Raw genomic sequence first — 16,696 nt, forward strand, 5'->3', positions numbered from 1 at the left:
CTGAATCATATATAAACATCACTGCCATATACATATATATAACATTGTGTGCTTTATAAGCTTTATACAATGACTAATATTGATTATATGCAGTATTTTTCCAAAGAAAGACGTTGATGTTTTCGGGGCAATGTCCAAAAATTCACACACATACAGAGACCACGCGCACACACACACCCACACACTCATATACCCACACACACACACACACACACACACACACACACACACACACACACACACACACACACACACACACACTCATATACCCACACACCACACACTCATATACACACACCACACACCCATATACACACACCACACACTCATATACACACACCACACACAATAATATACACACACAGACACACACATATACACACACACAGACACACACATATACACCACACTCATAAGCACAAAGAGACACACACATATCACTGAGTAAAATTCACACACACATACACAGATCACGCATACACACACACACACACACGCATGCACACACACTCTTATACACACACACTCATATACACACACATACAACGGAGTAAACCCCTCTTATGTGATCACCTTTCCAGCTTGACAAATCCTAGCAAAATTTTGGTTATAATGGCTTTTATATGTTTTTCATGATATTCTTTTAATTGTAAAGATGTTAAGTTAGAAAAATAATATAAATTAACTCAGTATAGCAAATTAATTAGAAAAATTAATTACAATCAATCGAAAAATCAGTGAAAAAAGGTAATTTACCGAAAATTTAAATTCGTAAAAAACGCTAAAATGCCGCTTCATGATTTGTTTACATTTAAAAGTTACCAACAACGTAAATCATTTTTATTTCATAAATAAACTATTTTGTTGATTTTTTTCATTTTAAATTTGTTTTTCGCGAATTAAAGAAAATTAAATTTTCTTTTTTGCCAAAATTGTCTTACTAAATTCTTTCGGAGGCTTGGCAGAAAATTTCAAGTTTGACTGAAATAGATGAAAATTCATTTTTATTTCATAAATAAACAATTTTGTTGATTTTTTTTCATTTTAAATTTGTTTTTCGCGAATTAAAGAAAATTAAATTTTCTTTTTTGCCAAAATTGTCTTACTAAATTTTTTCGAAGGCTTAGCAGAAAATTTCAAGTTTGACTGAAATACCTCTTTCGTTTTTTTTCTTTAATTTTAATTTTTTTAATCAATACTTAATATTGGAATTTCCAATTACTGATTTCTTTTACGTTTTGTATTTTTTTATTATGGTTTACATTTACTATATGATATATATATATAATGTTAACTACATTATATATATATATATATACATATATAACATTACAATTATAATATATATATATATATATATAAGAGAGAGAGAGAGAGAGAGAGAAATGAGTGAGACAGAAAAAGGACAAAAAACAAAAAATAGGAAAAGTACAGTAGTAAGGTGAGAGAGAAAGTGAGAAATAAAAAGAGTAAAAAAATATAAAAAGAGAGAGTGTGAGAGAGGGTAGAGAGAGAGAGAGAGAGAGAGAGAATAGAGAGAGAGTGAAAAAGAGAGTGTAATACAAATGTTATATAATGAATGAATGTTGAGTGTTGACTCAGTCTAATAATTTCACAACATCTCATGGTATGCTATTATATACTATAGCATGATAAGATAAATGTATTACATTGATTTATTTATTGTAATATAAAGTTATAAATTAATATATATTTATAAATCAATAAATAGACTTACTACAAAGCTTCAAAGTCAGATTGTTCTTCATCTATCATCTGTTATATAAATTTTTTAATTTTTCATTAAAGTTAAATTTTAAAAACACAAATTTTTAAATAAATACAACTTTTAACTTTGTTACTTTTACAGAACAAGTAACCATCTAACTTTCAATGTTATTGCATCATATATAAAATTGATTATCACAAGCTGAATATAAAGAGTTATTTAATAATAGATAAACAAAATAATTTACTTATTTATATAGTATTATTTCAATTATTTTAATGTAAAATGCACGCTTATATATCAGTTATTATTATATTATTTCACTTTTAATCATTCTTCATCCCCACTGCAGAAACTCTCCACTAATCCAAACAGAATTTAGAATGATAAGTAGAGACTACTCGAACATCACATCATATGGTGATGACGACGATGCCAGTTATGATGATGATTTCATAATTCCTACGGCAAATACTACTACTACTACTACTACTAATAATAATAATTATAATAATAATAATAATACTGACATCTCCATCCAATACACAGAGGTTATTATCATCGGTTAGTTAACTTTTCCATTTTTTCAATTATTATACATATTGGTTGGCTAATTAGTTTACGAATACTAATGCTGTGTGTCTCTGAGTGTTTGTATGTGTGTGTGTGTGTGTGTGTGTGTGTGTGTGTGTGTGTGTGTGTGTGTGTGTGTGTGTGTGTGTGTGTGTGTGTGTGTGTGTGTGTGTGTGTGTGTGCTGTTAATTAACTAGTTGCTATCCTTTGCATTAGAAGCAAAAATTTTAGAAAAATATTTGGTAATGTATTTAAGAATTGACAGGACTGTGTGATATAATATAAATTTATGAATTATTGTTCTAGAAGTGTGTAGATGTGTTCTATATATTGTTCTATATTGTTCTATATGTGTGTAGATGAGTTCTGTATATTGTTCTATATTGTTCTATATGTGTGTGTGTGTGTGCATGTGCACGTGTGTGTGTATTTATGTGTGTGCTCTGAATTTGTTATGCCAAAGAATTAAGGACTGTGTGATATAATATAAGTTTATGATTTATCGTTCTATATATATATATATATATATATATATATATATATATATATAAATATTATATATATATATATATGTGTGTATGTGTGTGCGTGTGCTTGTGTGTATGTATTTATGTGTGTGAACGGAGGAATGAATGAACAACAAACAAAAACTGTTCAGTAAACATTTTGTTGCCAAGATGTTTCTATATATTATATAATCCGAAATGAATAATAATATAACAACAATAGTAACGAACTGTAGCCATAAATGAGACAACAACAACAACAAAAACAACAATAAAAATAACATTGATATTAATGATTAATACGGCTATAATAATAAGAAGAATAACAATAATAACAATAGTGCTCATAAAAGAAAATGCTATTAAAAGTTCCTACGTCATGCCTGCCGAATCAATAAAGGACTTGTATTTTATTTTTCATTTTTCTCTCCCTATCTTTCTTTTTTTCTCTCTCTTTCTCTCCCTCTCTCTTTTTCTCTCTCTCTCTCTCTTCATCTTCATCACTTATGAACGTCATCAACACCAGGTAATGGACCATCAGGTATCAGTTTATCTTATATGCTCTCCGGATATCGCCCATACTATAACTACAGCAGCAGCAGCAGTAGCAACCATGACAAAAACAGCAGCAGCAGCAGCAACAACAGTCGCCATCCAAACGAATTGCTCCATGCAAGGATTATGAACATGACACTAGAATCTAGAGAAAATATTCTAGAACAGGTAAGTTAATTGATTTGTGTCTTGATTTGTGGTAGCGCGGCTGTTTGTGGCGTTGTGTGGCGTTGCTTGCTCTCGTGGTTAAAATGCAAGGTCATCTATGTCTTAAATGCTAAAGCGTGCCTAATGAATGTATCGTTTTTGTCATATATATGTCTGTATGTGATTGTCTCTTAAGTGTTGAGAGACGCCATTGAATATATGGAAGAAGATGGCGCTATATAAATTGAAATAAATGATTGTATGATCAGGTGGATGAATGAGTCGTTCAATGAAAGTATTGATGTTTTATTATTTATGTATTTTTTGTTTCATTTATGTTAGGATCTCGGCTTGCTATCAGAGGGTCTCGAAGGAAGATCAACCAATCCGGTTGCGCTGCTGTTCGACGCTTTGACCAATCCGAACGCAGATCTCGGTATGCCACGCCCACCTGCGATTGACTGGCATTTTGATTGGACGGCTAAATATGTACCCCACGTTGTTATTGGTAAGGCAATGCCAGGTGGAACTTGGCAGGTTAGAGTTGCAGTTTATTTGGAAATTTCTTCCATTAATTCATTCATTTATTCATTCATAGTTATTCATTCATTTATCTATTTATGCATGCATTCATTCAGGCATTCATTAATTCATGCATTCATTTGGGCATTCATTCATTCATTCATTTTTTCTAGACGATGGAAAAAACAATGAAATCATTGAGCATAAGCTCCTTGCTACAGTTACCCGGCCTACCAATCGACGATTGGTTACTTAAGCACAGGTTGTTATTATTATTTTTGTTTATTATTATTATTGTTGTTGATTATTATTATTGTTGTTGTTGTTTTTGGGGATGTTTAAAGTATTGCAAAAGTTTTTACATTTTCTTAACGATCTCTAGAGCAAGAGAAAATGCACAACAACATCTACAGCCACAACAACAACAACAACAGCAACATCAACAACAACTGCAACGACAACAACATCAACAAAATGAAATGAAGAGGGCCTCAGTAGATGAAGCTTGCCAGTACTTTCTCGATTTCATTGACGTCAACAAACTCTCAAAAAATTTTCTCAATTTTCATTTGGTTACCAAAGTTCAAAAAGTACTTGCGCACTCTAAGAAAGTACTCAACAGCAATGACGGTTACACCTACAACGACAATATTTACGATGTTGTTGATGACGTCATTGGCGACGATGATGAAACCGCTGATGATAACAACGTTCTTATTGGTCGCGGTAATGACGATGACGATGGTGGAACTCCAAAGAATAAGTATTTATGGGAAGTCACAGGCATTGATTCGACAGGTAAGACTGTATTTATTTATTTGTCTATTTAATACCTCAAAAATTGTAAATTAAATTGTAAATCTTTAAAAATCAAGCTTCAAAAATGTATTCTTCTCTCATTTATCTCCAGGGCGACCCTTTTGCTATCGGGCCCCACGTCTCGTCTTGGCTACAGGGTCATCCGATCGTCCAAACAGGCTGGGTGTGAATGGAGAGTCCCTGCCAAATATCCTCCACTCCCATGCGGAATTCGAAACTTTCATCAACTCCAGATTAGCATCCGGAAGAGGAAAGAGATGCAACAGCTCCTGCCCTGTCAATGATTTCGTGAATAGTTGGTGCAACAGGAGATTTTTCTCAAAGTGCGATGGTGACGTCATCACGACTGATGGCCAGAAATTAATCTCATCCGACGTCGACGGCAACATGATGAATGTCTGCTTCAAGAACTTCAAAAACGACATCAAAAGCATCAGCAGCGGCCACGATGGCGACAACAGCAGCAACATTTTAACTGGAATTGATGGTACCGATGTCACTCGCCTACCACGTGTCTGTAACAAAAATCAAAGGTGCAAACTCAGGAGAGGTTTTTGCCGATTTTTCCGATTATTCGACACTCCGAAACCCACTCCCTTCCTAGCTCATCCCATCGTCATCGTCGGATCCGGATTAAGTGCCGCAGACGCAGTTTTATACGCCCTGGATCGCCAGATCCCTGTGATCCATATCTTCAGGAGCGATTTCGAAACGCTGAATAAAATTTACTCCAATCTCTCTCCCGTCATCTACCCGGAATACACGAGGGTCTATGATCTAATGACGCAAAAAGTGGTACTGAATGGTCTCTACAAGAGCTACCCTGGAGTGGAGATCTTAGGTTTCACTAGGAATCATCAGGTAGAAGAGGGCTTTACGTTCGATGTATATGGTTCATTGTGTGTACCTGTACAGCTTTCATTTTATATTTCTACAACTTTGTAATTAACGTTTTTAATAATGATTTTTTTTTTGTTGATTTGTTAGTTTATTCTTTAGCAACTAACCTACGAATCGAATCACGCCTACGTGCACACACAAACAAACAAATACCCACACACACACGCACACACACATACGCACAAACGAACGAACAACTAACTAGGTCCTCATTCAGGAATGTGACCAGGAACAGAGCTTAACAATCCAGGCCTCCTTGGTCATAATTCTGATCGGATCCCAGCACAACCTCTCATTCCTAGACGATGAAATCCTGAAGAATCTTTACAAAACTCCCAAAGTTCGTAGAAACAACAACAACAGCAGCAGAACCACCAGCACCGTTACCGCTAATAGAAGCAACGACAGCAGTGGTAGTAGTGGTCAGCTACTAATTGACGTTAACCCCGTAACTTACCAAAGTAACCAGCACCGCGGGCTTTACGCCATGGGTCCCCTTGTTGGGGATAACTTTGTGAGATACCTAGGCGGGGGTGCCATGGGGATTGCCTCCCATATCATTAAAGATTTATCCGTGTAGTGTCTGTTGTCCGGTCGTCGTTTGTTTGTTTGTGATTGTTGGTTGTTTGTTTGTGTTTGTTTGTTTGTTTGTTTGTGGTTGTTTGTTTGTGGTTGTTGTTTGTTTGCTTGTTTGTGGTTGTTGTTTGTTTTTGGTGTGTTTCTTTTTTTAACTTATTTGTATGAGTGTGTGATTTTTGTTTCGATATTTGTGGCCATTTTTATATATATATATATATGTATATATAAATGTATATTAATGAATATTAATGTATCAATATCAATTGTTGCTCATGATGTATAGTTACTCTGTCATAATATTATAAAATGATATGTTCAGTTTATATACCTTACCCACTCATTCATTCATTCATTCATTCATTCATTCATTCATTCATTCATTCATTCATTCATTCATTCATTCATTCATTCATTCATTCATTCATTCATTCATTCATTCATTCATTCATTCATTCACTTATTTATTATCAATTAATTTATTCATTCTTTCTTTCATTTGTTTGCTCCTTCAAACGTTTATTCGTTTTGTTCATTCATTTCGTTCATTTGTTTGTTGGTGTATATATATATATATAAATATATATATATATATATATATATATATATATATATATATATATATATATATATATATATATATGTATGTATATAGTACAGCTGATCTTATTGTTTGTATATCCGATTACTACTTGTTTTTTTAATCCATTCATTTATTCGTTCATTCATTTATTCACCTATTCATTCATTCGCCCATTTATTCATTCACCAATTCACTCATTCATCATTCTTTTATTCATTCACCCATTCATTCATTAGTTCGTTTTTACTTGCATTTGCTTCTTTCTTACTGAATGAACTATATCGAATGCAGTACACTTATATGTGGAAAGTGTGAAACTGTGAAAATATAATAATGATGGTCTTAATATTATTATTAATATTAATTAACATTAATATTATTAATAATAAAAAAGATATTACTGTTATTATTATTATTATTGTTGTTATTATTATTATTATTATTACTCATCCATTTGTTCATTATCTCGTTCATTCATTCCTTCATTTATCCATAAATTCGTTCGTTCGTTCATTCGTTCATTCATTCATTCATTCATTCATTCATTCATTCATTCATTCATTCATTCATTCATTCATTTATTCATTCATAATTATATTTCGTCAGTTTGTTACATCAATCATTGTTGCATCATTATTATTTATAATTTCGTTATTCTTATTATTATTATTATAGCTGTTGTTGATAATTTTTCATAACCAGATAAGAATAATTTTTTTTTTCAATTTAGGAAAATATTTAATTGGATTTAATTGGATTAACATCCATTGCCTATGGGGAACATTTTTTGCAAACAGAACCATACGTGTAGATGTTTGTGTGTGCGTGTACGTATGTATGCACGTGCGTGCGTGTTTGTATGTGCGTATATAAGTACCAGTGTATGTGTGCACCCATTTTTGTACACACAATTTTTGTGCGAGCAAATTTTGTATCAACATTCTTTCCATTGCACTTGTTAGCGTTAAGCATACTGCTATGACAACAAATGTATTGATTTTTTGTTTGGTTTTACGATACTCTTGTTCTTTATTTTATATTAAAAATAATAATCAGCGGTGGTTATCAGAGCAATCTTTTGTTTTATGTACGTGTATGTTTGTATGTTTGTTTGTTTGTTTGTATGTATGTATTCATGCATGTATGTTTGTATGTTTCTTTGTATGTTTTTTTGTATGTATGTAAGTGTGTGTGTGTATTTTTGTATCTGTAGGTGTATACACATGTATTTATGGTGGGTATCCAAAAAATACAACGATGTACTATATGTATAATTATTATTTCGTGATGTATGATGAATGTTTTCAGGCATCTATTATTGTTTAATCTAGTTGCAGGTATCATGTTCCTTTACGTTTGGTTGCTCCTAGATAGGTGTGTGTCTGTATGTGTATTTGTGTCTGTGTGTGTATTTGTGTGTTGTGTGTGTGTGTGTATGTGTGTGTGTGTTGCCACTTGACAGCGATTCTAAATGTTTTAAGCAGATGCTCTCATTATCATACTTAACATGATTTTTTTTTCTATCAAATTTTAAGTGTCTCCTTGATAGAGTTATCTCACTTTCTCTCTTCCTATCTCTCTCTGTTTCTACTTTCTCTCTCTCACTTTTTCTCTCTCTCTCTCTCTTTCTAAATGTAGCTAAGTATATTTTTGTCTAGGATATGTATAAATATATCAAAAAATAAACTCTAGAGCGAATGTTTGTCGCTCTATTTTTAAAGAAATATATACATATATTTGAATGAATGAACTATTAACCACACTGAACTAATTATTCAGTTAGTTATTTGGTTAATTACCAGGTTAATTTCTTGGTTTATGATCGATTAGTTATCCGGTTAGTTTTCCGGTTAATTTATCGAGTTATCCAGTTAATTATCCGGTTAATTTATCGAGTTATTCGATTACTGAATTGCTAATACGTTTAATTGGTCGTATAATGTAATTTTTGCCAATAAGTAACCTATATCTGTCTTGTTATTTTAGGTTTCGAGTGTAATCTGTTTTCGTAAAAAAAAATCTTCCATGACAAAATATGAAGCACCATGTATTTTTATATTATTTCGAATTTTTCGACTTCATTCGTTTTGGTGGTTCTTTCCTTCTATTCGTTCATTCATTCGTTTAAAGTTGAAAACCTTCATCAAATATCATTTGCCAATATATATATTTTTATCATTTTATTAAAATTTGTAATTAAATATGCCAGGATATATATATATATATATGCCAGGACATATATATATTTATATGTATATATATATATATACAGATAGATAAACGTATATATTCATATTTATTCATTCATTTATTTATCATTCACTCAGAAAAGGGTACAGCAGATGACACATCTTATTTTTTCCACTCACCACTCCCTCTTTCTTTCTCACACACTCCTTCATTCTCTCTTTTATTTCTCTATTTTGCTCTCCCTCTCTCTGTCTATCTATTTAGAAGTAAAAAAAACTTATTAAAGGGATTTGTAAGATGGTTTTGTATGATCGTTGCATAATTTTTTGTGCCTTGCAAGCATGTAATTCGTCATTTTATAATGTATTTATTATTTTATTATAGTTATAATTGAACATCTTTGAAACGTGATGGTTTATTGATAATAAAAAATGAATTGATGAATGAATGTATGAAAAGATAGATTGGTGAATTAATGAACAGTGAGTGAGTGAATGAATGAATAAATGGATGGATGGATATAGATGTATCCATGTAACATTTGAAGCATACATCTGATCAATAAATTTGATATTTGTATTCAAATTATTCATCAGTTCAATCAATCAATCAACCATTCAACAACCAATCAATACCAATCAATCAATGATATCATTATATCAAATCGTCAATAAGTTTAGATATATCTAATGTATCATCATCTATTTGTGGTTTCTTTGCTTTCATCTCTGTTACGCTTACGTCATTATTATGATTTTTCTTGCCTCTGGTGAATTTTTTTTTGTTTTTAGAATAACTTTTAAAATTACAAATAATTGATATTAAAAGTTGTAATAAAATATTCATGAAAAATCAGAAAACTTGGTGAAAAAAATTGTCGAAACCTTTTTCCAACGGCCACTCTTTCAGTTTGGTAAAAGTTTATTTTTCTAACCCCACCACCACCATCATTCTCATCACATCTATCAGTTCTTTCATCATTTTTATCATCATTTTTTTTAATATTATCATCGTTTATATCGCCACCATCATCATCCGAAATTATTTTAATTTTCTTTTTCATAGGGACGATCTGAAATAGATCTTCATCAGTTTGAGAATCACCAAATACTAGCAAACTTGAACTGTTTAGGTTAGGCGCTGGGGACGAGAAATAGGGATGTGCCGATGATGATGGCCCTGCTGTTGGCTCAGCTGCTGCTGCAGATGATGATGGTAACGACTGCAATTCAGCTGCTGTTTCTAGTGGCAACGAGGGTAACGATACTGACGTCATTTCTTGGCTGGCGTTGCTGTGCTGTGAGATGATTATTATGAATACGTAATTCTAAAGTAAATTCTATTTGATGATATAAATTCCGATGATGATGTGAGTATAGAATTTTGTACAATAATTGAAGTTAATTATTTGTGGATAAGTTATTTTTTTAAAGTTTACTAACATCACTTTCTTCTGTGTCTGTATCAAAGTCACTGTTGAAATGAAAAATCGTCATCTTCATCGTCATCACCATTATCTTCATTATCACCATAACCACATCAACGACAACATCTGTAACCTCATTATCAACAAACAAAAACACCACAAATTTCGTCTCGCCATCTCAACTATGACGTCATCAATTTAACCTTGAATGAATTATTTCGTTACTCTCAACATTTACTCTTGATTTACTAGAAGTTGAAGCAGCAGCAGTAGCAGCAGCAGCAACTGCAGTAGTAGTTTTAGCTTTTTTCTTGGCAGGTTTTTTAGACTTAGCACCCTTTAATTTGGACTTTCTTTTGTCAACATGATCGTCATCTGTACATTCATTATCTGTTGCAAAATGATAGAATAAAACATAAATACATAGATACGTATTACTACATACTCATACGCACATTCACACATACATATAGACATACATACACAAAGAGAATGTTAATAAATATTAAATGGACAACAAATGGATGTATATGACACATGAATAAAACACACATATACATACAAAACATAAAAAAACTTCAAATTATTCCTACAACATAAATTTATTGATATTAAAATTACTTTATTTTTACGAATTACAGCCTTATTAAATAGCCACCTGGTAATGCATGGACAGACTGCTTTAATTGTTCTACTAGAAATGTAAATTAGTGAAAATAAATAAATAAATAAAACTAAAATATATGAATTATGATTGATTATATTTAAGTATAAGGTCTATGAATTTATTCACAAAATAACTACTGAAATACATACATTCTTCTTTCAGATGCTTAATTTTGTCTTTTTTTGCATTCAACACCAAGGCAAACTATCAATGAATTAATTAAATTATAATTGATTATAGTTAATTATAATTAAAAAATTGATTTTTGCAATTGTAATATGTGTTTATTGAAGACTTTAAGTTGAATAAAGGATTTTAATCTCACAAAAATTTTTAAAAATTACTACGAAAAAATCAAAATGACTTTGCTAAATAGATCAACTTCTATTCTCTCTTTATGAATGGTTAGTTCATCCAATTTCTGCAGTAAGATACAAAGAAATTGATGATTAGAGTAAAACTTTGTGACAAATTGATAATAAAATAACTAAAAATAATATGATAACTTAAATTTAATGGCAAATTATCAATGAATCAGATAATAATATTAAGTTTTAATGTTGGATTTAACTGATAAATACAAATATTACTTTTAAAACGTTATTATAGCCCTCTAAAACATCATTTTTTTCTTTAGTCAAGTCACCTACAGATTTCTTTTGACTGCAAATTAATAATAGTAGATCATCTAATAAAGCTGTCATTTCGCTATCTTCTGTTGAACATCTGAGAACGACTGATCCTAATCTTTGCTAAAATTTAATGTGGGATATTCAACAAATAAAAAAATTTATGAATATTCGTTAACAAATAATTGAGATATAATTAAATCATTTGGTTAATAATATAATTAATCCCTAAAATTGTTAATATGACAATATAAGTAATCTACTAACACTAAGACTACACAATGTGAAGAAATTATTTCTATTATAAATGGTAGATATTTTTTCTTACCTTTACGTCATCTCCACCCAGTAATTTTTTCCAAGTCACAACCACCTCCAAATCATTCTCCAAATATTTTATTTCAAGAAAAAATTCACTCTTGTTGTTATCATGTTCCTCATCTTTAAACACAGAAATTGTTTCTGACCAGATATCTTCGAGACTTTTGCTGGTTTTGGAGCTAAATAATTCAAAATCTTCGAGTGTCACTAAAAATATGAATAATATATTAATTGAGAAATATATTTATATTTATAAGAATTCAGCTTTAGGAAATCTTACCTTTCCCTTTATAAAATTTTTGGCCATCAAAAAGTTTTAAACCCAGTTCTCCAAATTCGTCGGACCACGTCAGTTCAAAATAGCATTGCTTATTCTCAACAATTCGTTTCAAAAATAAGTATTTCATTTTATTTTAATAATAAAAATTAAAAACAAATATAGAAATTACCTGAATTATGAAAATAAATTTGTTAAACAAATGAAAAACGATTTTCCGTAAATAAATCATATACTCCAAAATCTAAACCAAAATAAAATGAATTAAATTTCAGTTATAAGTCATTTAAAATATTTAAAATTATATTTTTAGAATAGAATATCCTATGTTAATTCGTTTCAGTTCTTTGCTTTTTAATTATATTTCTGTGCTTTCATTTCCGTATAAAATTGCGGTTGTAGCCGTACTAGTGAAAGCGTTCGCCATTATTTGCTTTAATCGTTTAAATAAGTCGTAATAAAAAATGTCGACCACTCAAGATGATAGAGTCCCGGATTCGGACACCATCAAAATGTTTATGGGTCAAATTTCTCGGAGTTTAGACGAAGATAATCTGAAGGCGTATTTATCAGAATATGGGCAAGTTTATGAAGTCAAAATTATTCGAGATAAAGTTTCTGGAAAAAGCAGAGGTTAGTACGAATTAGAATTAGTGAATCAAATTAGTGATTGTTTACATCTGATTTTGTGTCACCAAGCTTGAATCAAATTTAAAGTACTCCCATTCGTAATTATAATATTAATTAATAAGACAATTATGATTATAAAATATACGCTATTAATTTTTAATATTTTTTATAAAACTAATATATATTTGTAAGAACTTTGAACTAATAATATATAATTTTGATTTAAGGTTGTGCATTTGTCACGTTTTACTCTAGAAAAGATGCATTAACAGCGCAGATGGCACTGCACAACTTAATCACCATGCCAGGGGTAAATTATTATTACTATTATAATTATTTATTATGAATTAAATATTTGTAATTATTCCATCTTCAAATCTTTAGAAATCAATCAAATCCATTGTTGTTTATGTATTTATTGATATAGCTGGCTCATCCGATTCAAATGACCCCGGCAGATGGTGCAAATCAGAAGTCATCTGGTTGGTAACATCTTACTTATTTAATTTTTTTACACAATTTCTATCTTAATAAATACCTTTATTTACAGTTAATAAGTTATGAAACAGTAAAAAATAATCTACATAACGTTCAATCCTAACTTCATCATCGTTTTTAAGCAGTTGAGGACAGACGGTTGTTCATAGGAAAGATATCAAAGCATATTACCGAAGAGGAGCTACAATCAGCTTTCACGCCTTTCGGGGAGATCGAAGATATGTTTATAGTTAGGGAGCCAAATGACCCAACACTGTGTAGGGGCTGTGCTTTTGTGACCTATGTACATCGGGACTCTGCCCTGGATGCCATCAAGCACCTCCATATGACCAAAGTCTTTGATGTGAGATTTTTTTCAATTTTCACTTTTCTTTTTAGATGGTAACATTTCTTTGTCAAAATTACTTTGACTTGGTTTATTACTTAAACTAAAGGCTCGATAAAGTTATGAATTTTTCTACTTTTTTCTTTTACCTTCTTAGAGCTATGCAGAGCCGACGATTGTAAAGTTTGCTGACACACAGAAAGAGAAGGAGAAAAAGAAAATGTTACAGAATCAGAGCAAGAGTATGGTACCATTTGGACAGGTAATTTGAAGTGCTTCATATCAGTGTCAAAATTTGTTGTTTTCTATTGCCATCATAACTAGTTTTGTGTTAATTTTTATCTGCAGTATATGTATTGTCAAGTGATAGTTGACCATCCTTATTATTTAATTGCTTGAATATTTTATGTTTTCACTGGTGTATGCTTGCACGTCTTAAACCATTGGCAAACTAGTTTAATTTAATTACCTCCATCCCATCATCACTCCAACCAGATGCAGATGAATGGTAACATGCCAGGCCTGGCTGCTAACAACATAATCTCCAATCAAATGCCAAATGTTGCTAACTTGCAGAATAATCTACAAAATGGTTGGCACACTTTATTCATGTTTCATTTTTTTTTCTCAATATTTGACTGTTAACCCAGTGGAATACTTTTCAGTGAATACATCTGTAACGTTTAATTTATTAATCCATTTTCTCAATACAGCCCAACTGCAACAGTTGTTTGTAGCTGCCCTGGCGACGACACAGATGTTCCAGAATAACCCATGTTTGTTTTAATTGTTATTTTTCTTTAATCTATATTGTTTTTAATACGCAATGATTATGATGACATAATGTTTCAGAAGCTAACAGGTCAATCAACTGATTCATTCTAACTATGTATAAATTCATTTAAATTCAAGGAATGAACATTATTTACATCAGTTAGTAATGACATTCTACTTATTGCTCTGTGAAACTTGTACAATTTTTCATGTTCTGACAACAGCTGGTCTGGCGGCATTGCTCTCAGGCACACCACAACAGCAACAACAGGCGATTGCTGCAGCAGCAACAGCTACTTCAGCGACCACGCCGCCGAACCAGATGCCAATGGCAGGGGGAGCTGGAGCAGGAGGGGGTGCAGGGGTAGCTGGAACTGCCTTCAGCCATCATCAGTCACCTTCCTTCCAACAGTCCATGGCTCAGGGTCTGTCCTCTGAAAGTGAAAATTATACCTGTTCGATCAATCAACCAATCAGACACACACACACACACACACACACCCAACAGTTCAGACACACACCACAAAACAGTTTCAAAATGATTAAGAGCCACATTATTCTATTACACATTTTTTAATTCATAATTTTCTAATTGGATTAGTTGTGAATTAATGGCTATTTTTCAATCTATTTAATCATTAATTCTCACCACCATTTCTATCATTCGCGTTATCAGAGTTGCAATTATGCTCAATCCATAGCCCAGTCCTTTTATTATAATGAATGTAAATTTCTATATGCTTGCCTCAATATCATTAACATTGTAAAACGATATAACATGAACTAATTATCGATTTTGAAACTACATATTCGTAACTTGACCTATTTAACTAGCCAATGCAATGATGAGTATGTTGGGCCAGTCATACGGCTCCGAGCTGCTGGCATCCTATGGACTTCAGAATGCTTTCGGTTTGTGTCATTTTAAAGAGAGAAAGAATTATTTTACTCTGTAGAAATGAAACTTATTATTTTGAATGAATAGTTTGATTAATTTTATGATTTGTATTTGATTGTATACCATATAACTTAAAGTATAAAATACATATAATACTACATTAATAATATGTATTAATTAATATAATAATTATGATAATATTTAATTTATGAACTTTTAGCCGCCTACAACCAACAAGAGACCAACTCTTCTAATTACTACCAGGCTCCATCTTCCAACCAGGCGAAAGGTAATTTCCCATTCACTTTTCATTTCTGAGTTTGCAAATTTCAAGTGTTTTTGCCATATTTTTAGTCTTTTTTTATTTTATGTTAATTATTTATAGATATTTGTACTGTATAAGTGATGAAATTATTAAATAGTTTTTTGTTATTCTTACATGTTTAGAGTATTTTTACATTACCTTGAAAATTTTTCACCATTTTTGTGTCACTTTGTTAAGCACCACCTTGAACATTTTCCCTTATAGGTCCAGACGGCTCAAACCTGTTCATCTATCATTTGCCATTGGAATACAGAGATGAAGATTTGTACCAAATGTTCAGACCATTCGGTAATGTCCTCTCCGCTACCGTCTTCATGGATAAGAAGAAAAATGAGAGCAAGTGCTTTGGTTAGTTTAGAGAGAGAGAGAGAGTCCGTTTGGGTTACTTTGGTTGCTAGTTTGAAATGATTATTTTCACTAATTATTATGTTTAATGATTATTTTTACTAATTATTATGTTTTTCATTTAGGGTTTGTTAGTTATGATTGCCAGACTTCAGCGGAACTCGCTATAAGGTCCATGAATGGATTCCAGGTTGGTTCAAAGAGGCTGAAGGTTTCCTTGAAAACCAATACAGCTAAGCCATATTGAAAAAATCAAATCTTGGGTGGGTATGTTACGTTGTACGTATGTAAATAGGTAATTATGTAATATATATTTGTTAAATTTTCAAGAATTTGTTACAAATTTATTGTTCTTATTTTAATTAATCGTTTTTCTGTTACATTTTTTTTTTTGTTATAGATGTCGTTTGTCATTTAGGGGAAGTCATTTCATTTGGTGTCTCGTTGTTTAGCTGCTGTTTTGCTGATGTGGACCTGTTCT

At 31.5% G+C, this 16,696-nt stretch overlaps 3 protein-coding genes across 3 annotated transcripts; 2 read left to right on the forward strand and 1 right to left on the reverse strand.

Moving 5' to 3' along the window:
• Positions 1 to 3,333: 3,333 nt before the first annotated feature.
• On the forward strand, positions 3,334 to 6,331 carry HELRODRAFT_91246 (hypothetical protein; the record flags this gene model as incomplete). The annotated part of the gene is made up of 9 exons (XM_009033735.1): positions 3,334 to 3,531; positions 3,853 to 4,047; positions 4,206 to 4,312; positions 4,520 to 4,643; positions 4,797 to 4,830; positions 4,943 to 5,146; positions 5,456 to 5,760; positions 5,969 to 6,091; positions 6,179 to 6,331. Coding segments are annotated over 9 exons (1,443 nt in total), but the record flags the coding sequence as incomplete, so codon positions are not given.
• Positions 6,332 to 9,495: 3,164 nt separating this feature from the next.
• HELRODRAFT_194751 (hypothetical protein) lies at positions 9,496 to 12,642 on the reverse strand. Its single transcript, XM_009033736.1, has 10 exons — positions 12,424 to 12,642; positions 12,151 to 12,350; positions 11,784 to 11,945; positions 11,558 to 11,614; positions 11,343 to 11,397; positions 11,185 to 11,220; positions 10,730 to 10,916; positions 10,543 to 10,573; positions 9,985 to 10,397; positions 9,496 to 9,866 (listed from the first exon to the last, which is right to left on the reverse strand). Exons 1-10 carry the CDS (start codon positions 12,548 to 12,550, stop codon positions 9,755 to 9,757), a joined length of 1,380 nt encoding a protein of 459 aa, XP_009031984.1. The 5' UTR covers positions 12,551 to 12,642; the 3' UTR covers positions 9,496 to 9,754.
• A 242-nt stretch (positions 12,643 to 12,884) lies between these two features.
• Positions 12,885 to 16,462, forward strand: HELRODRAFT_158131 (hypothetical protein; the record flags this gene model as incomplete). The annotated part of the gene is made up of 12 exons (XM_009033737.1): positions 12,885 to 13,053; positions 13,278 to 13,360; positions 13,478 to 13,532; positions 13,671 to 13,891; positions 14,031 to 14,135; positions 14,369 to 14,465; positions 14,587 to 14,649; positions 14,872 to 15,072; positions 15,482 to 15,559; positions 15,766 to 15,834; positions 16,075 to 16,218; positions 16,341 to 16,462. 12 exons carry the CDS (start codon positions 12,885 to 12,887, stop codon positions 16,460 to 16,462), a joined length of 1,407 nt encoding a protein of 468 aa, XP_009031985.1.
• Between the last annotated feature and the right edge of the window lie 234 nt (positions 16,463 to 16,696).

This window comes from Helobdella robusta (genome assembly GCF_000326865.2).
Source record: "Helobdella robusta unplaced genomic scaffold HELROscaffold_97, whole genome shotgun sequence".
NCBI lineage: Eukaryota > Metazoa > Annelida > Clitellata > Rhynchobdellida > Glossiphoniidae > Helobdella > Helobdella robusta.